General features: G+C 42.8%; 1 protein-coding gene across 1 annotated transcript; it reads left to right on the top strand.

The window, feature by feature from the left end:
* The first annotated feature begins 13946 nt into the window (after positions 1 to 13946).
* Positions 13947 to 24392, top strand: LOC146577149 (uncharacterized). Its single transcript, XM_085268178.1, has 2 exons — positions 13947 to 14034; positions 14360 to 24392. Exon 2 carries the CDS (start codon positions 22219 to 22221, stop codon positions 23728 to 23730), a length of 1512 nt encoding a protein of 503 aa, XP_085124304.1. The 5' UTR covers positions 13947 to 14034; positions 14360 to 22218; the 3' UTR covers positions 23731 to 24392.
* The last annotated feature ends 400 nt before the right edge of the window (positions 24393 to 24792 follow it).

Genomic DNA, 24792 nt, shown 5'->3' with positions numbered 1-24792 from the left:
CCGGTGTGGATGCAGGTGTTTATCATGTTGTGAACATGCAACCGTTCCATACCTGGGACTCTCTCACTTCCAAAGAACATTCTGTTTCATTGCCTGCTGAGAGAGAGACCACAGAGGGTCTGAACTCTGACTCTCAGGCCCACCCTGGCCCCCCTGCAGACACTGACATTGACTCTGAGCCATTCCCCTTTGATTTACTGGACATTGACTCTTCTTCTGGTGTGGGCGCTGTTCCAGAGAGTGTTTCACCCAGATCTGTCCAGCACCCAGCTGCTGGTGGACATTACAATCTCAGGCCCAGACGTTGCCCCAGAGTTACGTCTGGCTGGAGCAACAAAAGATGGACTAATGATTTTCACACAACCAGGATTGATCTGAAGTGAAATGTTTTGGTTAAACCTGTTTGATGCTGTCTTGTTGCATTGCTACTTTGAGTCATGATATGTAGATGTTTCTGTTTGCTCTACTTAATCCAGTTTTATGGCTCTTTCGTGCGTTAAGGTTCATTCTTGGCATTTACTTAGAAAAAAAAAAGAACAAAAGAAAAAAACTAAGAAAACTGATTTTCCACTGTACATGTTCGTCTTACCAATTTCATTTTTAAATGGTCTTTTGCCCTGTGTGTGTGCACCAATCTTAGCTGTAACCTCTATGTATAGGGTACTGTTAGGTGTGGTGTGTGCTTTTTCAGCTGTGTACGGCTGAGGACAGCCTTTTTCTCACCAGGGGGGGACTATGTAACAGTTGCTATTGTAATGCAGTGTATCACCACATGGCGGCGCCTCCTGTCTCACGACTGGTGTCACCCCCTTTTTGTTCTTCTTCGCACTCCTCCTGTAATGGATGCTCCTGTGTTTACGCGGACTAGTGTGCTCTTTAGTAATGTGTGGTAGAGGTAGCACTTTTATTTTTGATATTGTAAATAAATGAGTACTTTTTGGAAAGTCAGAAGCTGTTGCTCATTCGCTATCCACCTGCACACCTCCGCGGCTGGCTTCATCTCCACTGCACGTTACAATATGTTGATTTTTTTCGCCTACTCATATCATCATTTTTTTACTCCTGGTTCTGCACATATCTTTCTTTCTACATAGCACTTTAATTCTTATTGTTTGCACTGAAGCACCGCAGCAATTTCCTAATGTTGTAAACCTCAACATCTGGCAATAAACCCCATTCTGATTCTGATTCTGATTCTGTATGTTCATGTTCTGTTCTTTTGTAAACTTCATCTGTTTGTATGTTGTATACTCATTGTGTTTCAATAAAGTTCGATTTAAAAAAAGGTACGTTCTAAACGAAGCTTCAGACGTCACTGATCACGTGACTCTGGCCAAACGAATCAAGCCTCGACACGGTGCTTCTGAAGCAGCGCGTTGATCTTTCTGACACACGCACCGGAGCGTCAGCTTCAAGCGGACCATCACTACGTCTCACATCTAAAGGTGTCAAGGTAACTTTGAACTGAGTTCAGTCAATCTGGAGTTTTTCCAAGTTTTCTGTTGCTCTCTGTGAGAGAAGAGCGTTAAAGGCGGGGCTCTCCAGAGTCCAGCAAAACAGGAAACCACAGCTGGGTGTGTGTAAGTGTGCAAACCAATAGAATGCATCGTGGTGGGGGGGGCATCACGGGCATTGGCAAGAAAAAAATAAAATAATCGGTCGTACCCATGCTTCCCCGACGTCATGCCAGCGCATATTGGGAAATTCGTAGGCACCGATCGGTTTTCTATCAGCCATTTGCTGGGAGTAAGGGCGCCCTCCGTTTGCGAGGTGCGCCTGCTGCTGGCGGCACAGGGAGGAGAGGGCGGGGCGGCGGGGAGTCTCTGGCTGGCTGGAGCGGCATCTAATAACCAACTCGCAAAATAAAAACAACACAACAAACAGATATTATGATACAGACTTATAATCTGCACCGATGCTTTTTCTAAATTCTATAAAGTGAGCGCGAGAGCCCTCGGTGCGCCTGCGCGCTGCTGAAGTCAAAGTAAACTTTATTGTCATCTCCGCTACAGACAGTCCAGCATATAGAGAGACGAGACGACGAGGCTGCAGTTACAGCGGTGCAAGTAAACAAACAATAAATATAAGAAGAGTAAGAAAATAAATCTACACTTTAGGACTCGGGGTAAAGGCTCAATAACAATTTAATTTATAATTTACAGTTTGATGATTTAAAGTCTCACACAAGCCGTCAAAAGGGGCGGGGCCGGCTGCTTCCAAGTAGAGCACATTTCATTTATAATGATGTAAATCCAAGCCCATCAGGGATTCACGATCTGAATCCTGGGTTGTGTGAAATCCCAGAAATCAACCTTAGACAAAGTGAATCTGTGAACTAAGGTGTAGGTCTGTTAGGTTAATTGTGCTGATCCTCGGGTTGGGGGATTTGTGTTTGTACTGGAGCGCAAAATTCAAACCAATGGAAGATGGACAACAAAAGTTCAAAGCCATCAGGTGCTCAGGTTAGAAAAAAGAGAAAAGATGCAGGTAAGCAGACGTGTGATTGGATAATGGCAGCTCATCCTGAACCAATCAGACTAAACTCCAAACAATACATTATGTTACAGATTTTAATATTAATTAGTCATTGTTACTTGTTGATTTGTCCTTTTCTCATTGTGTGACGAATTATGACGACTGTTTGGTAGCTGTTATTGTCTCTCTCTTCATGTGTGTTTCTCTGGTGAAACAATAGTTTTGTGTTAATGTTAGGGCTGCACGATTTTGCATAAAATGAGAATCACGATTTTTTTTGGCTTAGAATTGAGATCATGATTCTCTCATAACAATAAATAAACATAAAACAACAAATGTCTCATGTTTTGTTGTTGCAGCAAAATGTTGTCCTGCTTGAAATTCCGTCTCCACCGTTGCTCGACGCTGCGTGTACAGAGCAGGTAGTGCAACAATAGAAAAATAGTTGCGGGACGGCACTGTGTAGCGTTTGTCTAGGGTGTTGATCGTTTTCCTAAATCCCTCGTTTTGCACAGTGTTGATGGAGCCATATCTTTGGTCAGGTGATAAGTGATAGCCTCCGTGATGTCTTTGTGCCTGCGGGAGTTCGACGTGTATAGGGAAGCGCTGTATAAGGTTCCCGTTATTGATGTTTGGGTGGTTGACCGGGACGGATTTTCTCCTGTCACTTTCTCGTCATCCCTGACGTGCTCTCCGTTGTTGTTTCCCTGCTAATTTTAGCATCACACGGCACAGCTTCTGTATCACGTGGTATAAGGCTCCGCCCTTGTCATTTGTTGAGCAGGAAGAGTGAGCGCTTGTTTTCATGCAGAGTACGTCCCGGATCAAAATGTGAAGTTTTACAAATCACCACTTCTTTAGTTAATATCATTTCAGTCTCAGACAATCTCGTTTCTCTTACAGAGGTTGAATGCACCTTCTGCGGATGGCGGTACCACACAGTGTGCGTGGACTTCCCCTGCACAGAAGGCAACTACAAATGCTGTGAATGCTAAATAAACAGAAACAAATGATCCCTGTTGTCTTTGCTTGATGATTGGTTTGAGTCTTGACAATCCACATTGCTGGCGTTGCATCTTTCAATGGCAGCAATGGCAGGTATCAGTGCTCAAAGCTTTTGTGTTTTTTTCCAACAAGTTGCCCACCTCGGGAAACAAAAATGTGTTCTTTTACTTGTCAGATGAACATATGAGACACTTTGACTCTTCAGTGCAGTGTGGAGCCTAACAAAGAGCTGTTTTGTGTCCCAGCTGATCAGCAGGAGGAGGAGAGTCTGACGGAGCAGCAGAGGAACATTTTCAGCTACTTGGACTCAGCTCAGCCACTACAGAGGAAACAATGAGCTCAACACAGAAGGTGACAGACAGAGCAGGACCATATGACCAAAGATATTTATCACCATATACATTTGAACATTTGCCATAACGATGTAGCTGACGATAGAATTGACACCAGACAAAATACTTTACAGCTGCACAACTTTATTAAAAACCCATCAATGTATTTTCACTGAAACAAGCAGCTGTTGTTTATGTGCATTAAAGTTATATAAAAATGTAACAGTGCAAATGCAAATTCCTCGCTGACAGTTTAACCAAAAGGCGTTTCCAGTGGAAACTGGCCGACACATCCTGAGCATAACCATGTATAATATCCACTAAACTTCAGAAGAGGTTATACAGTCGTGGCCAAAAGGTTTGAGAATTGCATAAATATTGGAACCTGGAGAAGTTGCTGCTTAAGTTTTTATAATAGCATTTTGCCTGCACTCCAGAATGTTATGAGGAGTGATCAGATGAACTGCATCGTCCTTCTTTGCCATGAAAACGAACTTAATCCCCAAAAAGCCTTACCACTGCATTTCATTGCTGTCATCAAAGGACCTGCTGAGACCATTTCAGTGATCGTCTTCTTAACTCAGGTGAGAATGTTGGCGAGCACGAGGCTGGAGATCATCATGGCTGTATCCCGATTCAGGTTCTGCAGCTTTAAAGTCCTCAAGGGCCGCGTACTCAAAGACCGCTAAGGCCGAAGTGCGAGGCTCGTAGGCTCGTTAAACGGGACGTCTAGCCTCCGTCGCGCTGCCCAGGTTGCCTAGCAACCATGATACTAACAGCTGGAAACGTTTCATACAGCTTTGTTTGACAGAAATGAAGGAGAACATATTTAGTTCATTTGTTTCTACATGAGCTCTGTGTGATTTGATGAGTATCTGAGGCTGAGACCACAGGACTGTGAAACATGATTGTTGGGCTTCATTTCTGTGCTGAACAGTCGTTTAAGATTAGCTGTAAATAACAATTAGCTGATGTTGTTCATGAGACTAAAGTCATCTCACTGTGGTAATGTAAATATAATATGGCCAATATTATAGTTATTATATTAATCACTTCACTCACAGACAAGTATCTGTGACAGTGTGTATATAGATGTATCATATATAAGAGACAAATATTGTTCATTTAATATGTTGGTACTAAATGTGGCTGAATGCTTACATACATGTGTAAAAAGCAAATGTAGGAGCTGTGATAACTGTGTCTGATAGAATGAAGAGTAGACTGATATATGAAATATTCCTTTATTGGGTGAGAAAATCAGACCATGTCATAACTGCTGTAAGTCACACAGAATAGATATCAGAGCCTTAAACAGGCTGACTTCTGCTAAATGGGTCAAACTGGGCAGAAAGTCTACAAACACATAACATCCTTATAGAATATGATGTAACACTATAGATCAGCTTAGCTCAGAATATATAAAGCATATAAACAGTTACAGCAATATGATGCAACAAACACAGCAGCTACTGATCCAAAATACTCAAAGCTTCATAGAACTGAAACCAACATTTATTTTTAGCTCCATTCTGCTGCTGATACAGACTTTAGGTTTCTGAACATTAAACTTGTTGCTGCCTTTCATAGTGTGTAACTTGAAGGCCCTGAGTACTTTCTCCCACACTGGAAACACTGGGATGATCACATTATTTGAACATTACCTAATAAGACTGATTCAGCACAGACAGTTATGTTAAACTTTCCTAGCAGTCCTTCACAAACAGGGAACAGTCTGTCTATTCTCTCCATCTGTCAGCTGCTGCTGGCTCTTCCTCCTCCTCTTCCTCACACACTGCTGAGTTTGTCCTGGTGGATCATCAGGGCTGCAAAGCCTCACAGATGATGTGCAGCAGTGGCTCCCTCAGTCTGTCCTCACTCTGGACACTTGCAGTCGTCACACATGGAAATCAAATGTGTGATAAGCTGCAGGATTCAAACACAAGTGTAACTTATAAACACATGTTCATACTTTTATTCCACAATCAGAGAGAAAGAAACAGAGAGAGAGTGCAGGACAGACAGACAGGTGACAGTCTCAGGTGTACACACTGCTACACAACAGCAGCAGAGAAGCAGGATTTAGTGTTTGTGTTATTACGAGTGTAAACAAGAAGAGTTCCAGATGGTGCAGTGGACACATGTGTGACTGCTGTGATTAAAGCATCTTTCTTTCAGCTTAACGAGTGAACCGTCAGCTCGTTCAAACACACGTTAAAGTGCGTTTGGCTCGACACCACCGAACAGAGGCAGCAATATTAGACAGCTAACATTAACCAGCCATCACTTCCTGTTCCTGCTCAAACACAGTGGTGTTTCTGAGTAGCTTATTTGCTTAGCGATTTAATTAACAACTTTTAAATACATTCTTCTTTCATAGTATAATCTTCACGTGCTTCATCCGAAGCACACTTTCTGTGTACTCACTACCTAATTTATAGCCAAAGTATTCACTCACTGTCTCTGTACTGTCTCGCTAGCCTAGCTTAGCTCGTAGCCGACTCATTAGCACCATGGCTACTTCACCTGTCCCTCCTGCACTTTCTTGCTCATTGTGTCAGATGTTTAGTTACTCCTCGGCCTCCTTTAGCAGTAATGATATCTGTAACAAATGTAGCATATTTGCAGCGCTGGAGGCCAGGATTACTGAATTGGAGACTCGGCTTCGCACCCTTCATTCACCCGTAGCTAGCCAGGCCCCTGTAGCTGGTGCAGCCGAAAATAGCGTAGGCCCCGCTAGCTGTTCCCCGGCAGGTCCCAAGCAGCTGGGGAATCAGGGAGGCTGGGTCACGGTAAGGAGGAAGCATAGTCCTAAACAGAAGCCCCAGGTACACCACCAACCCGTTCATGTGTCTAACCGTTTTTCCCCACTCGGCGACACACCCGCCGGGGGTCAAACTCTGGTAATTGGCGATTCTGTTCTCAGACATGTGAAGCTAGAGACACCGGCAACCATAGTCAATTGTCTTCCAGGGGCCAGAGCAGGCGACATTGAAGGAAATTTAAAACTGCTGGCTAAGGGTAAACGTAAATTCAGTAAAATCATAATTCACGTCGGCAGTAATGACACCCGGTTACGCCAATCGGAGGTCACTAAAATCAATATTGAATCGGTGTGCAACTTTGCCAAAACAATGTCGGACTCTGTAGTTTTCTCTGGTCCCCTCCCCAATCAGACCAGGAGTGACATGTTTAGCCGCATGTTCTCCTTAAATTGCTGGCTGTCTGAGTGGTGTCCCAGAAACGATGTGGGCTTCGTAGATAATTGGCAAACCTTCTGGAGGAAACCTGGTCTTGTTAGGAGAGACGGCATCCATCCCACTTGGATGGAGCAGTTCTCATTTCTAGAAATATGGACAAATTTATTAAACCCCCCAAAATATGACTATCCAGAGTTGGGACCAGGAAGCAGAGTTGCAGTCTTACACGCTTCTCTGCAGCTTCTCTCCTCCTGCTACCCCCCAAAAACCCATCTCCATAGAGACTGTGTCAGCTTCCAAAAAGACAAAAAACAAACTAAAAACCAGCAACAAACAACTTAAACATAAACAATTACAAAGAAAGAACAATACAGTATCCACATCTGAACCAAAGAGTAAAACAGTGAAATGTGGATTATTAAATATTAGGTCTCTCTCCTCCAAGTCTCTGTTAGTACATGACTTAATAATTGATCAACAAATTGATTTACTCTGCCTTACAGAAACCTGGTTGCAGCAGGATGATTATGTTAGTTTAAATGAATCAACACCCCCGAGCCATTCTAACTACCAGAAATCTCGAAGCACAGGCCGAGGGGGAGGTGTGGCAGCAATTTTTCACACCAGCCTATTAATTAATGAAAGACCAAGACAGACTTTTAATTCATTTGAAAGCCTGATGCTTAACATTGTCCACCCCAGCTGTGAAACTCAGAAACCAGTCTTACTTGTTATCATCTATCGTCCACCTGGGCCTTACACAGAGTTTCTGTCTGATTTCTCAGACTTTATATCTAATTTAGTTCTGAGCTCAGATAAAATAATTATTGTGGGTGATTTTAACATCCATGTAGATGCTAAAAATGACAGCCTCAACATGGCATTTAATCTGTTATTAGACTCAATTGGTTTCTCTCAAAATGTAAAAGAACCCACCCACCACTTTAATCACACTCTAGATCTTGTTTTAACATATGGCATCGAACCTGAACATTTAACAGTGTTTCCTGAAAACCCTCTCCTGTCTGATCATTTCCTGATAACATTTACTTTTACAATAATTGATTACACAGCGGTGAAGAGTAGACTTTATCAAAGTAGATGTCTTTCTGAAAGCACTGTAACTAAGTTTAAGAATATAATCCACCCACTGTTATCATCTCCAATGCCCTGTACCAACACAGAGCAAAGCAGCTATCTGAACGCTACCCCAACAGAGGTCGATTATCTTGTTAATAATTTCACCTCCTCACTACGTACGACTCTGGATACTGTAGCTCCTGTGAAAACTAAGGCCTCAAATCAGAAGTACCTGACTCCGTGGTATAATTCTGAAACACGTACCCTAAAGCAGATGACTCGTAATCTGGAGAGGAAATGGCGTGTCACAAATCTAGAGGATCATCATTTAACCTGGAGAAATAGTTTGCTGCTTTATAAGAAAGCCCTCCGCAAAGCCAGAACATCTTACTATTCATCACTGATTGAAGAAAATAAGAACAACCCTAGGTTTCTCTTCAGCACTGTAGCCAGGCTGACAAAAAGCCAGAGCTCTTTTGAGCCAACCATCCCTTTAACGTTAACTAGTAATGACTTCATGAACTTCTTCACAAATAAAATTTTTATCATTAGAGAAAAAATTACCAATAATCATCCCACAGATGTAATATTATCTACAGTTACTCTTAGTACCATTGATATTAAGTTAGACTCTTTTTCTCCAATTGATCTTTCTGAGTTAACTTCAATAATTACTTCCTCCAAACCATCAACGTGTCTTTTAGACCCCATTCCTACAAAACTGCTCAAAGAAGTCCTGCCATTAATTAATTCTTCGATCTTAAATATGATCAACCTATCTCTAATAATCGGCTATGTACCACAGGCCTTCAAGCTGGCTGTAGTTAAACCTTTACTCAAAAAGCCATCTCTAGACCCAGCAGTCTTAGCTAATTATAGGCCAATCTCCAATCTTCCTTTCATATCAAAAATCCTTGAAAGAGTAGTTGTCAAACAGCTAACAGATCATCTGCAGAGGAATGGTTTATTTGAAGAGTTTCAGTCAGGTTTCAGAGCTCAGCACAGCACAGAAACAGCTTTAGTGAAGGTTACAAATGATCTTCTTATGGCCTCTGACAGTGGACTCATCTCTGTGCTTGTCCTGCTAGACCTTAGTGCAGCGTTCGATACTGTTGATCATAATATCCTATTAGAGCGATTAGAACATGCTGTAGGTATTACAAGTACTGCGCTGCAGTGGTTTGTATCATATCTATCTAATAGACTCCAATTCGTGCATGTAAATGGAGAGTCCTCTTCACACACTGAGGTTAATTATGGAGTTCCACAGGGTTCAGTGCTAGGACCAATTCTGTTTACATTATACATGCTTCCCTTAGGCAGTATCATTAGAAGACATAGCATACATTTTCACTGCTATGCAGATGACACCCAGCTCTATCTGTCCATGAAGCCAGATAACACACACCAATTAGTTAAACTGCAGGAATGTCTTAAAGACATAAAGACCTGGATGGCCGCTAACTTTCTGCTTCTTAATTCAGATAAAACTGAGGTTATTGTACTCGGCCCTGAAAATCTTAGAAATATGGTATCTAATCAGATTCTTACTCTGGATGGCATTACCTTGGCCTCCAGTAACGCGGTGAGGAACCTTGGAGTCATTTTTGACCAGGACATGTCCTTCAACGCACATATTAAACAAATATGTAAGACTGCTTTCTTCCATTTGCGCAACATCTCTAAAATTAGAAATATCCTGTCTCAGAGTGACGCTGAAAAACTAGTTCATGCATTTATTACTTCCAGGCTGGACTACTGTAATTCATTATTATCAGGATGTCCAAAAAACTCACTGAAAAGCCTTCAGCTAATCCAAAATGCTGCAGCAAGAGTCCTGACAGGGACTAGAAAGAGAGAGCATATTTCTCCTGTTTTGGCTTCCCTTCATTGGCTTCCTGTTAAATCCAGAATTGAATTCAAAATCCTGCTCCTCACATACAAGGTCTTAAATAATCAGGCCCCATCTTATCTTAATGACCTTGTAGTACCATATCACCCTATTAGAGCGCTCCGTTCTCGCTCTGCAGGCCTACTTGTTGTTCCTAGAGTATTTAAAAGTAGAATGGGAGGGAGAGCCTTCAGTTTTCAGGCCCCTCTTCTGTGGAAACAGCTTCCAGTTTGGATTCGGGAGACAGACACTATCTCTACTTTTAAGATTAGGCTTAAAACTTTCCTTTTTTCTAAAGCATATAGTTAGGGCTGGACCAGGTGACCCTGAATCCTCCCTTAGTTATGCTGCAATAGATGTAGGCTGCCGGGGGATTCCCATGATGCATTGAGTTTTTCCTTTCCAGTCACCTTTCTCACTCACTATGTATTAATAGACCTCTCTGCATTGAATCATATCTGTTATTAACCTCTGTCTCTCTTCCACAGCATGTCTTTATCCTGTCTTCCTTCTCTCACCCCAACCGGTCGCAGCAGATGGCCGCCCCTCCCTGAGCCTGGTTCTGCCGGAGGTTTCTTCCTGTTAAAAGGGAGTTTTTCCTTCCCACTGTCGCCAAAGTGTTTGGTCATAGGGGGTCATATGATTGTTGGGTTTTTCTCTGTATCTATGAAGCGCCTTGAGGCGACTTTTGTTGTGATTTGGCGCTATATAAATAAAATTGAATTGAATTGAATTGAAATTAACAGTGCAGTGAATCCTGCTTGTGCCGTGATGTTCAGGACTGCAAACCGAGCAGCATCACTGACTTTCAGCTTGTTGTGTTTGTGGATATATGACTGACTTTAATTATCCACAAAATCATCACATTCTCTGTCAGATTAAGGTCGACTATTGAACGGCGTATATTTTAAAGGCTTTAAAACCAAGTTAACGCTGAAAGTACAAACATCACTAATGTCACATAACTCTGCCGACAAGGCATAGCTATGGCTATGAAATGCTCTTTGTGTATCACTTCTTCATTATGAAAGATGTCATTAATGCACTAGTAATGTCTCATCTGGAGTATTGTTCAATCATTTGGTCAGCAGCTAATAAGACAGATCTTAACAGACTTCAGTTAGTCCAGAATAAGGCGTCCAGATTAGTGTGAAGATGTTCATACTATACTTTTTTTTTTTTTTTTAATAGGACAGGGGGAAAGAATGAAAGAAAGAGGGGGAGAGAAAGAAAGAAAACCAAAGGGGAGAAGAGACGGTGAGAAGGGGGGGAAGAGAGGAAAAAAAAAAAAAAAACAACAAAAAAAAAACTCCTGGGTCACCTGTATGGAGAAAAAAAATAAAAAAACAAACAGAGGAGACAGCAAACAACAAAGAGCAACATAATAATAGAAAAAAAGCACCATCACAATAAACTAGCTAGTCATAGATATCAATAGTTACTAAATAATAGAAGATATTGTTCAGCACGCAAGATAGACAGCGCACAGTGTGCTTTGAGGCAGCAGCCGAGAAAGCTTTAGTCCACGTCTGTGAATACCCATGTGTACACCTGTGTGCATACCTGTGTGGATCAGCATGCTTGCATTCCAAAGGTTTCTCCATGTAATGATCTGCTAGGGAGTGTGGGGAGCCACAGCCCCGTCCTTTATGGTATCAAGCGGGTATGGAGGATGGTCATACTATACTAATATTGATCAAATGCATAATAACCTTTCTTGGCTTCCTGTACAGGCTAAAATATTCTATGGCTTACTTGTAGTTCTAAAGAAAGCAATTCTGTTAAACACACCACATTTACTCTGCTCAGCTGCAGTATCCAGATGAAATACATCATCATATTACACAGTTTTCAACAAACTGCAATTTAGTAAATGCTCGAGTTAAAAGTAACGTTTTGTAAAACTGTTACATTTAGAGCAACTTTTAAGTGGAATAAGTTGCCTTATAAAATTAGAGAATTATTCAAAACTTCAATGAACACTTAAAAGCCGATTTACAGAGCTTTTAGTTGTTGTAAATATTGTAAGACATGATTTGTTTTTGAAATTTGTCTAATGTGCCTCAGTGTTATTGATATTATTATTATTATTATTGATTGCTTATATTTGAACAATTGTGAAACTTCACTGTGGATGTAAGAGTGAAATTATGTGGATATCTTGAATCCACTTTATTGTGTAATATTTTATGTGAGTATTTGACGGAAGACGAGCAACATCTGTTGTGGAAGCTAACGGGGTTCCTTTAGAATAAACAAACATAGGATTTATTATCACTGAATAATTCTGTATAAATCTATACAAATTATAGAAATATGTAATAGGAAACAACAAAATAATCTAAATTATAAAATAATGTGTGTGTGTGTGTGTGTGTGTGTGTGTGTGTGTGTGTGCATGATTTTAGTGTTTGAACAGTCATGAATTATCTTTAACAGCAGGTTGGATGTAATGTGTTAGAACTACCAGCAGGTGGGGATAAGAGACCTTTAAGGTGTTTGGTGCCACGCTCCACCTTCAGGTTTAAAACTAGTGTTAATGGAGTTTGAAGGTTGAGTTTGTTCCACGACTGCATTTCACTCACTGCCTCTGTTTGTATCTCTGTCACTGCAGGACCAACATGGAGCCAGAAGTCAGCGCTCTCAGGAGGCCGACAAACCTCACAGAAGAAAGGGAGAGAAAAAACACACCTGTGACGAGTGTGGGAAGGGTTTTACTGTGAGGGCTAAACTAAAACAGCATCAGGTCATCCACACTGGAGAGAGACCGTTCAGCTGTGACTTGTGTGGAAAGTCTTTTTCCTCGAAGGGTTCCCTAAAACAACACCAACTCATCCACAGTGGAGTTAAAGCGTACAGCTGTGATCAGTGTGGCAGAGCTTTTACTCAAAGTAGCAGCTTACAGAGTCATCTAGTTACCCACTCTGGAATTAAGGCATACAGCTGTGACGAGTGTGGGAAGGGTTTTACTCTGAAGACTTCACTAAAACAGCATCAGGTCATCCACACTGGAGAGAGACCGTTCAGCTGTGACTTGTGTGGAAAGTCTTTTTCCTTCAAGCGTTCCCTAAAAAAACACCAACTCATCCACAGTGGAGTTAAAGCGTACAGCTGTGATCAGTGTGGCAGAGCTTTTACTCAAAGTAGCCACTTACAGAGTCATCTAGTTACCCACTCTGGAATTAAGCCATACAGCTGTGACGAGTGTGGGAAGGGTTTTACTGAGAAGGATTCACTAAAACAGCATCAGGTCATCCACACTGGAGAGAGACCGTTCAGCTGTGACTTGTGTGGAAAGTCTTTTTCTTGGAAGGGTTCCCTAAAAAAACACCAACTCGTCCACAGTGGATTTAAAGCGTACAGCTGTGATCAGTGTGGCAGAGCTTTTACTCAAAGTAGCCACTTATACAGGCATCTAGTTACCCACTCTGGAATTAAGGCATACAGCTGTGATCAGTGTGGCAGAGCTTTTACTTTAAGTAGCAGCTTACAGAGTCATCTAGTTACCCACTCTGGAATTAAGGCATACAGCTGTGACGAGTGTGGGATGGAGTTTACTCTGAAGGCTTCACTAAAACAGCATCAGGTCATCCACACTGGAGAGAGACCGTTCAGCTGTGACTTGTGTGGAAAGTCTTTTTCCTGGATGCGTTCCCTAAAAAAACACCAACTCATCCACAGTGGAGTTAAAGCGTACAGCTGTGATCAGTGTGGCAGAGCTTTTACTCACAGTAGCCACTTACAGAATCATCTAGTTACCCACTCTGGAATTAAGGCATACAGCTGTGACATCTGTGGAAAAACTTTCAGCCGGAGAGGGAACCGAAATACACACCTACGCATTCACACCAGACATGATGTGTACTGCTGTGAACAGTGTGGCAAATACTTTACAACAGACGCACACTTACAACAACACATGTTTACCCACACTGAGGAGAGACCTTATCGATGTGACCTGTGTGAGAAGACTTTTAAATCTCCACATCACCTGAGACAACACCAACAGATCCACACCAGAAAGAGACTCTACAAGTGCAGCTACTGTGAGGTATGTATTTATATTGTTATCTTGTCATTTTAGCCTGACTGTTTGGAACAACTCTGCTCATTAAACTGTGTTAGCATGTTAGCAATTCTACTGCATGGAAAAGCAGCTCTGAGTGATTATTCAGATTTTCCTTTCAGTTATGATTTTAGTATTACTGTAGTATTATGGTGGTAGTATTGTAGTTATTGCAGCCCAGTAAACTGAGTGTGTTAACTGAAACAGTCAAATGTAGTTGGACGTCTGCAGAGATGCTCTTTATTTCAGGCGACGTTCAGGATACGAATGTTGAAGGACTGACTTACACTGTCTTTGTGTCTTTGTTTAGAAGCAGAGCGACACAGATGGATCCAGTTCTCAACCCTGTCATCACTGTGGTGGTGGGAAAGACTTTCATTGTGACCTCTGTGGAAAAACTTTCAGTCGGCAAAAGACCCTAAAAAGACATCAACGTAGACACACTGGAGACAAACTGAAATACTGCAAAGAATGTGGGAGAAGCTTCACCACAACAAATCACTTAAAACAACATGAACTGATTCACAGTGGGGTTAAAAAGCACCTCTGTGATCAGTGTGGGTCATCCTTCACCACTGGAGGTCAGCTTAAATCACACAAACGAGTCCACACAGGAGAGAAACCACACAAGTGCAGACACTGTGAGAGAAGCTTCTCACATTCAGGTCATTGTAACATTCATGAACGTGCACACATGGAAGGAAACTACAGCTGTGACCAGTGTGACAAGAGCTTCAGGAATCTCAGTTCATACTCTGCACACAAACGATCCCACGTTACTAATAAACTGTTTCACTGTTACCAATGTGCCCAAACATTCACCTCATTGTCTGCTCTGTGCAAACATCAGCGCGATCACTCAGGGCTGAAATCACTCCCATCACTGGATCACAGTGAATCTGAAGACACAGAAAGATCCTCTGGTTTCTGTGTCAGACTCAAAAAGCTTGAGATCAGGCTCCACAGAGTTCAGATTGAATCATTTAAACTTGTGTTGAACTGAACTGGTTGCTGGTCTGAACTTCTACATAATACAGATCTACATGGGATCTTCTTTTCTTTGTTTTACTGAGTCAGTTTTGTCCTTTTTTCTCTGTCCTGGTTTTGCTCGTCTGTAAATGATTGAAACTCAGTCAAATAGTTCATTGTTCTCCAGCAAAACGTTTTGGAAACTCATGTTTAACCTTTAAAACTCTGACATGTTTTAGCACACAAGGCTTCATCGGGGAGTTCACTCATGATTGGACCATGAGAACAAAGGATTTTAGTTCTTTCAAAGAGAGTCTTGGAGATTGTTGGGTTTAGATTTTATTATTGTCATTTGTATTAGGAAACATTTAACCATATATGCTTAGAGGTGTATAATCAATTGTGTAGTGATAAGTTGTGTAGTGATAAGTTGTGTGATCTTTAACAGGCTACAGAGGCTTGGTGTGTATTCCACACTAGAATGCACACCTACATCCTGGGAGCATGGGAAGAGGTCGCATCTTGTCTTAATTGTTTTATGGTAGGATTAACGTAGCTACGTCTGTTCTAGTCTAAGTGCTTTTCTGTTTAGATGAACTGCTGGACTTCCTTACCGGGGGGGTCTAGTCTACCCTCTTCCTGACCAAGGATGTTATATGACCCTTTTGACACACACACACACACACACACACACACACACACACACACACACACACAGTATTCTTTGTTCACATGTATACCTATGTAAGATGTTATATGTTAATGACCCTATGCATATTCATGTAACCACAATAAAAGGAGTGCTGTGGGGAAACCTGGCTGAGAGTCTGACAGTGGTCAAGTGGTGGAACGACGCTTGGCTCCAGCCAGGTCTCCCTCATGCATGAGTAACCAGAGAACTTTGGTGCCTTGAGTCTTGCTTTTTGCTGCGTAGCAGATTGTCCTTAACGTTCCAGCGAATAGGTTTGTAGCATAAACCTATCATTAATTGGTCCTTCGAGAGCCGGATCCCTGGAGTCGACGTTCACCGAGGGGAAAAGAGACACACCGAAAGACTGACGTCAGCCAGGACTTATAGCGGTCCTGCAACAAAGTCCCGAGGCGTGAGAATTCGTCATCGGGCCGGTGGATTAGCCGTCTGTTTTTTCTCCTCGATGGATGATGATTGACGGGATTCGAGACTGATGCTACACGCAATGAGCAACACCAAGTAAGTTTACAGAGGCCGACTCTATAACCGTGTCGTTGTGCAGTCTCCGCCATTTTGCGAGGCGTTGAGAAGTTCGTTACTTAATAAGTGATAATAATAAGTAATTATAATAATAAGTGAGTTTTTCGCTGCTTTGTGGAGCGATAACTGGGTTCCTCGCTGCTTTGTGGAGCGAGAGGTGAGTTCTCCGCCACTTTGTGAGGCGTTGAGAAGTTCCGCGGGGTCCAGAGTGTGCTGGACGATAGGCCTATTTTGTGTTGTTGTTGTTGTCATTATTGTCATTGTTGTTGTTGTTATTATGGGTTCCCAAGCAACCAAGAGTGTGTCAGAGGGTGATGAGAAGTTTATGATGAAATTCGCTCCCGGTAGCGCAAAGTATTTAGGACATTGGCGCAAGAAATATGATTTTGAAGGTAAATTGGTTGTAGGACAATGTCAAATGTTAGTAGATCAGTTGACAGTAAAGGCAGCTTGTGCGAAAGGAAAATTGAAACAGGAGAAGGAGTTACAACTGGCGTCCGCTAAATTGTGGTTGGAGCAGGCGCAGAAAAGACAGGAGGCAGTGAATGCGAAGAGAGCAGCTTTGCAGGCATTAGCTGTCAAACCTGAAGATGAGACGGTGCAGTCTACTTCAGAGGTGCTGACGTTAAAGGACCAACAGCGTAGAGCAGCATTAGAGAGAGAGAGAGAGGTCAGAGAGGAGGAAGAAAAGCAGGAGCAGGAGAAGAGAGAGAGGGAGGAGGAGGACAGAGTACGGCTGGAGTTTGGGGATGCCGCAGCAGAATATTTAAGTCCTTATAACACTAGATCCAAATCTAAAAGCCATGAGGCGAGTGCAGCTGGTATGCCTGTCTACTCTTTTCATGATACCTTTCCCATGGTGGAGGTTGCAAATCCCCATTTTGGTGTTGAAAATGACCAAAGCCGTGTTATTTGTGTTTACAGGCCATGGACTGAATCTGAATGTGCAGAGGCATGTAAAGATTTAGGAAACCCGTTGACTAATGTTGATGAATTTATCGCCCGACACAAGCAACTCTGCTCCTCGTATCGTTTAAACGGTTAGGAAACAGAAGCCACCTTTAGGAAGTGTCTCACTTATAACTGGGCTAGGGTGCGAGGCACCTACACAGGGAGGGATGGTGATACAGTCCTAGCCTATGGCAATGCAAATTTAAGAGGCCAAGTTGATGGGGTTTATGAGCGTCTTAGAAATACTTTTAAAGCTTCTGTAGATTACAACAAAATCGCCCAATGCATGCAGAAAGAAGGAGAAGATGTTCATGAGTTCAGGGCGAGATTAGAGGAAGTTTTCAAAGAACATAGTGGCCTTGAAGAGAGTGCAGAGAAGGCCAGCCCATATCAGCAGCAGTTAAAACATGCTTTGATGAATGGCTTTCATTCACCCATTGCTGATTTCATCAGAAAACAAAATGTTAGTCATAACACTGACGGGTCCGTTGAATGCATGAACTGGGCCCGCCATGCACAGGAAGTCATTAAAAATAAAAAAAAGAAGTCACAAAGCTCTGAGGCCGCTGCTTTTTTAGCAGGTGAAATTTTGTTTCAGGGACAGGCTGGAAGAGGGCAAAATAGAGGCAGGAATAGGAGAAATAGAGACTCATGGCAATTTGGGAGGAACCGTGGGAAAAGAGATGATAGATGCTATGCATGTGGGGAAATGGGCCATCACGCAAGGGAGTGTCCTGATCGCATGCCTGAAGAGTATAAACGCCCTGATCCAAGAAACCCTTATTATAATAAATGACTAGCACCTGTTGACACTGCTAACACACATACATGTACAAATGATCCCTTACTTTGCCAGAATTTACAACAGCCTGTGTTTCAGACTCTAGATTTGACTGAAGTATTGTTAAATCTGTCAGGGAAAGAAGTAAAACCAGTTCGCACGTTAACTGTGCAAGGCAAAACTGTTCAATTTCTGTGTGATTCAGGTGCAGATAAAACTGTTTTAAAAGATCATGTGTCAGGAGTTGACCCTTCAAATGGCACAATTTACGTGAAGTCTGCAAATGGTCAGTTAAATCAGCATAGAATCTCTAAACCAGTCTGGATTAGAGATCCTACCACAGGAGAGGCAGTTCAGAGTTCAGTTGTAATGTGCCCAACTTGTCCGGTGAACCTCTTGGGAAGAGATATGATGATGAAACTTGGAATTTCAATAATTCCAACATCCATTGGGATGATAGCTGCAGGAAAAGGTGAAACTGCTGAGACAATGGTTCATCAGGACAGTGGGGATTTGCATTATTACTGGACACTTGACCTGTCGGCCTCCAGACCTGATCAAATAAACTGTAAACTGTTAGCTGCAGCTGAGGAAATGTTGACAACTAGCCATGACATACAGCCACCAGAAGACTTGCATGTCACACTGAGATTTAAGACCATGCCTGGGCCTGATGAGGCCTACACAGATAAAGTGCTGAAATTAGGGCCACAGAGAATCACCATAAAAGCGATATATACTGATGGTGAAACCATGGCTGGATGTAGTGTGATCCTTTCTGAAGCTGCACAACAACTTTTTACAGGGCAAACACCACACATTTCACTGACAAAGAGTGTCACAGCTGAGTGGACAGACTTAGCATCTTTGGTGAGACAGGGGGAGAGTGTTGGAATGTGGCAGCAACCTGGAGGGGGTTGGGAGACAGACATGCAGCACAGCATCTTTCGTAAAAAGCTGGGATGGGTGACACATACTACACCACAAACACATTTAAAGGGGAGTGAGAATGACACAGCAGAATGATATGTTGTAGATGTCAAAGATCACCCGGAGCTTAAACAGGTCCCAGAGAAGCTCTGGTCTACTGGGAAGACTGATGTGGGGTTAATAACAACAGCGAGTCCAGTAGTAATAAAACCCAAAACATCTTTTAGGCCAAGAGTGAAACAATATCCCTTAAAGCCTGATGCAGTAGAAGGCATTAAACCAGTAATAGAGGATATGATTAAGGCAGGGATACTAGTTGAAGCTCCACAAGCAGCATGTAACACACCCATCTTCCCAGTTAGAAAGGCTGATTCACAGTCGTGGCGCATGATTCAAGATTTAAGAGCTGTAAATCAAGCAGTGGAGAGTATAGCTCCATGCGTCCCCGATCCCCACACCTTATTAAATCAGCTTAGGCCAGACATGACACACTTCACCGTGGTAGATTTAAGTAATGCTTTTTTCTCCATACCAGTACATGAGAATTCACAAGGCTGGTTTGGTTTCACGTATCAAGGCAAAAAATACACATACACCAGATTGCCGCAAGGTTTTTGTGATAGTCCTACAATTTTCACACAGAATATTACAAATTGTCTGTCTGATTTTGTGATTCCATCACATTCACAGATGTTGGTATATGTCGATGACATTTTAATTGCATCCAATTCAGAGAAGAACTGCAAAGACATATCATTGGCATTGCTGACTCACTTAGCTGAGACAGGTAACAAGGCCTCACTTTCAAAGCTACAGTGGGTAAAGACAGAAGTGAAATTTTTAGGACATCTGCTTAGTGCAGCAGGGAAAAGCATACATCCAGAGAGGAAAACAGCTATTTTGGCAGCACCTAGGCCAGTGACAAAGAAACACATGATGCAATTCCTAGGGTTGCTAAATTTCTGTCGATCGTGGATGCCCCATTACTCTGAAATTGCGCAGCCATTATTAGATATGATGTACAGTAAACCTTTAGCTATGTCAGAAAGTTTAAGTTGGACCCCTGAGGGGGAGCAAGCTTTGTGCACGCTGAAACAGATGCTGGCAGGAGCATCGGTTCTAGGGCTTCCAGATTATAACAAGCCTTTTGTTCAAACAGTTGACTGTAAAGGACATTTTATGACATCTATGTTAGCACAAAAATGTGGAGGTGGCATGAAGCCAGTAGCTTATTATTCTAAGAGGCTGGATCCTGTGGCTTGTGCCTTACCTCACTGTGTGCGATCTGTGTGTGCAGCCGCTGAAGCCGTAAAGTGTTCTGGTGAAATTGTTTTGTTTCACCCTTTGACCCTGCTGGTTCCACATGAGGTTGATGTTTTATTGCTGCAGACTAAAATGACATTTTTGTCACCTGCCAGACACTTGTCTTTAATGTCACTGTTGCTCTCCCAGCCACACATAACTATTAAGCGGTGTACTACTTTGAATCCCTCTACATTGTTGCCCACAGAGGAGGAGGGTACACCACATGTGTGTAGTGAGCATGTGGAAACACAGTGTAAACCTAGAAGTGATTTAACGGACATACCACTCACTGAGGGCAAAGTTTGGTTTGTTGACGGTTCCAGTTTTAAAACAGCAGAGGGAAAGACTAAAACAGGCTTTGCTGTTGTGGATGATGTGCAGGTCATCCGTGCTGGGCAGTTATCACATTCCATGTCTGCCCAAGCAGCTGAGATAGTGGCTCTGACAGAAGCCTGCAAAGCAGCTGAAGGGCAGGCAGTGACTATATATACAGACAGTCAGTATGCATATGCTACACTTCATTTCTTTGCCGCTCAGTGGTCAAGACGAGGCATGACAACATCAACAGGTAAACCTGTGGAGCATGCGACATTGTTGCAGGCCCTGTTGAAAGCAGTCTTACTGCCTAGTAAAGTTGCAGTTTGCAAATGTGCAGCACATACACGTGGCACTGACCCCATTGTACTAGGCAACGCCTTTGCAGACAAAATTGCAAAGGAAGCAGCCCTTGGAACACATGGGGTTCATATTCTGGCGGCACAGGAGCAAACTATGCCCATCACACATGATGTGTTAGCAGACATGCAGTCACACTCACCTCCAGCTGAGAAACAGCTGTGGCTCACTAAAGGAGCAAGCCTGCGAGGTGACATTTACTATCTTTGCGACAAACCTATATTGCCTAAAAACTTATATAGGACTGCTGCAATTTTGAGTCATGGACTCTGCCACGTCTCGACAACTCAAATGGTAGCAGCAGTTGAACGGCAGTTTTTCACACTGGGATTCAATGCTTATTCAAAACATTTTTGTAAAGCATGTTTAATATGTTGTAAACATAATGCTCAGGGGAACCTTAGACCAAAACGAGGAAGGTTTCCCAGACCCAGCTACCCATTTGAAGTAATCCATATGGATTTCATTGAGTTGTCTAACTGTAACACCTACAGGTACTGCCTGGTGATTGTGTGCCCGTTCTCAAAGTGGGTAGAAGTTGTCCCCACTAAGAAAGCAGATGCTATTTCAGTGGCTAAAGTAATATGCAAAAATGTGATCCCAGAGCATGGGATCCCCCAGACTATTTACAGTGACAATGGTCCTCATTTTGTAAATGAAGTAATTGAGAAAATGTCACAACATCTGGGGATAACGCTGAAAACGCACTGCTCATATCACCCCCAGAGTGCGGGGCTGATTGAAAGGACTAATGGCACAGTAAAGCTGAGACTCAGGAAAACAATGGAGGAAACAGGCAGAACATGGGTAGACTGCATTGAGCTAGTGAAAATGTATATGAGAATCACACCAACTGATAATGGCCTAACGCCTTTTGAAATAATATATGGCAGGCCATTTAGAGTTCCAGTGTTCTGTAATGATAATGATAAAGCAGAAGAAGAAAACACACTAGCAGACTGGATGATTAAAATGCTGAAAAGCAAAGAAGTCATGAGTGCAAATAATCTGCCAGATGATTCTGTTTCTGTACAGGAAGAACGTCTGAAGCCAGGGGACTGGGTGCTGATAAAGGTCATAAAGAGGAAGTGCTGGTCAAAGCCACGGTGGGACGGACCATACCAGGCTCTGCTGACAACACCAACAGCTGTGAAAATTGCAGAACGACCCACCTGGATACACCAAAGCCACTGCAAGAAGGTGACACACATCCAGGCCAGCTCGGAGTAAGTGGCAGGAAGACCGGGAACAAAGGGGGGGGAAAGCCTCCAGGGCCCCTCGTCTCAATCCGGTGAAGAAACCAACTGAGCCACAGGTACTCATCAGAATGGCTGGTAAAGTGTTGTCTACCCTGCTGGGTGTAATGGCTTTGATGTCATCATGGTCAGCTGTGGAGACCCTGTATGTCCAAGGAAACCACACCCAATACCCTCATGGCTATTCTACAAACTTTTGGTGGCAGTTTATGAATACAACTGCCCACTTGAACAATAGGACAGACTGCTATGTGTGTGCTCATATGCCGTTATCCGCATATACATCTGGACTGTGGCCGTACAGCATATCAAAGGACAGGAGTTGGTGTCTGTTGGGCTTAGCAACTCATCCTGGCAACAGAGTCCTCTGGTCCCAGGCCAATTACAGTACACCTCTGAACATCACCTGGAGTAAGTCGCCACTTCTAAACATGAATTGTTCTGAGCAAACTGACTTATTGGCCTGGCCTCAAGTGTCAGACCCACTGCCAGACATAATATTGCTGAACAAGCTGAATACAGCCCAATTGCCGTTGTGTGTGATGAACAATGGATCATTGTCAGTGGGGGAGTTGCCGCTTCACTTATGTGGATACATATACACCTACTGCCCTCCAGAGGATGAGAGCAGGTGTATGAAATGCTTGACCGATGCAAAGTGCGCTGAGAACTTGACATTAAGGAGGACTGAATGCAAGTCCAACCGGGCTTACAGGATACCAGTAAAGGCAAAGAGTCAGAAGTGGACAGGATGTTCAAGGACGGTGCCGAGCAGCAAAGGAACAAGAGTTTTGGCTGATTGGTATTTCCTGTGTGGACATAAAGCCTATCTATCACTCCCTGAGGGATGGGGAGGATTGTGTGCCGTGGTGAAATTATCCGATCATGTCTTCTTCATGGATAGAGTTGAACATCACCCTAGCAACCGACAGAAGCGTGAGGTGAATTTAGCCTCACCTGACTCGTTTGGAGTGACAGTAGACACTGGAGTGCCGCGAGAATTCCGCATTTGGAGTGGAGGAGCTAAATTCTTCCAAAGTTTGATCCCAAACATTGGAGTTGCAGAGGTGCGGGATCATGTGGAGATCAACCGATATGCCCTACTGCGACACATTAATCTCACTAAGACTCTGGGAACAGCCTTAGCGGAGGAGCAACAGGCCATCAGAACGATGGTACTGCAGAACAGGCTGACCCTAGACTTGATAACAGCATCACAAGGAGGTGTGTGTAAACTGATTGGAGAGACGTGTTGTACGTTTATTCCGGATGGATATACGACTGGAGGAGACATCTATGAGGCACTGCAAAACTTGACTGCTCTGCAGAAATATGTGGCAGACCACACATCAGGAGACGCGTCACAAGGCTGGATAGCCTGGTTGACATCTGGACCATGGTGGAATATGTTCTTAAAGTTTTTGACTCCCATTCTTACATTATTGGCATTGCTTTGCTTGTTTACAGGTTGCATTTTGCCATGTGTAAGATCGATGGTGAATAAAATGATTGCTAACACCTTTACCAATTACATACTGTTGCAGCAGAGTGACATGGATACTAAGGCTGATATGTGTGTATGAAATGAAGCCTGCACTGAAAATGTTGACAAGTGGTGTAGAGCTGAAGATATATATGCGCCGTATAGCCTTAAAAAATGACAATACAGGGTGGTGATGTTGGGTTTAGATTTTATTATTGTCATTTGTATTAGGAAACATTTAACCATATATGCTTAGAGGTGTATAATCAATTGTGTAGTGATAAGTTGTGTGATCTTTAACAGGCTACAGAGGCTTGGTGTGTATTCCACACTAGAATGCACACCTACATCCTGGGAGCATGGGAAGAGGTCGCATCTTGTCTTAATTGTTTTATGGTAGGATTAACGTAGCTACGTCTGTTCTAGTCTAAGTGCTTTTCTGTTTAGATGAACTGCTGGACTTCCTTACCGGGGGGGTCTAGTCTACCCTCTTCCTGACCAAGGATGTTATATGACCCTTTTGACACACACACACACACACACACACACACATACACACACACACACACACACACACACACACAGTATTCTTTGTTCACATGTATACCTATGTAAGATGTTATATGTTAATGACCCTATGCATATTCATGTAACCACAATAAAAGGAGTGCTGTGGGGAAACCTGGCTGAGAGTCTGACAGTGGTCAAGTGGTGGAACGACGCTTGGCTCCAGCCAGGTCTCCCTCATGCATGAGTAACCAGAGAACTTTGGTGCCTTGAGTCTTGCTTTTTGCTGCGTAGCAGATTGTCCTTAACGTTCCAGCGAATAGGTTTATGCTACAAACCTATCAGAGATGTTTGATGTTTCTGTTTTTCTGAAACCACCTGAAAGAAAAACTATTTTTCTTGCTTTATGTAGTGTGGAAGTTTTTAATGTTTCTTCATCTGTGATGTTCTTGAATGTGTTCACGTGAAGATGGTACAAATAAACTGTCCTTTCAGCTTTAGCTCCTAATTTATTCATTATTTATGGATGTAGCACAGCAGCCGTCTCTTGATTAACACATGGAGGGCTCGGGATCTGATGGTGTCGTCTCCCTAATTTGCCCACTCAGTAAATCTCACTCATGGCCAAGAAATTGAAATAAACCTTGTTTCCCTG

The sequence above is a fragment of the Mchenga conophoros genome, linkage group LG3 (assembly GCF_057382185.1).
Source record: "Mchenga conophoros isolate Kocher_MC1m ecotype Shallow Benthic linkage group LG3, M_conophoros_male_GT1.1, whole genome shotgun sequence".
In the NCBI taxonomy this organism is placed as follows: Eukaryota; Metazoa; Chordata; class Actinopteri; order Cichliformes; family Cichlidae; genus Mchenga; species Mchenga conophoros.
The sequence above is the reverse complement of the archived record's forward strand: the minus strand, read 5'-3'. Positions and strand labels throughout refer to the sequence as shown.

Excerpts from the sequence above, each read along its gene's own strand:
- LOC146577149 (XM_085268178.1), top strand. The coding sequence starts at position 22,219 with ATGGCTGGTAAAGTGTTGTCTACCCTGCTGGGTGTAATGGCTTTGATG.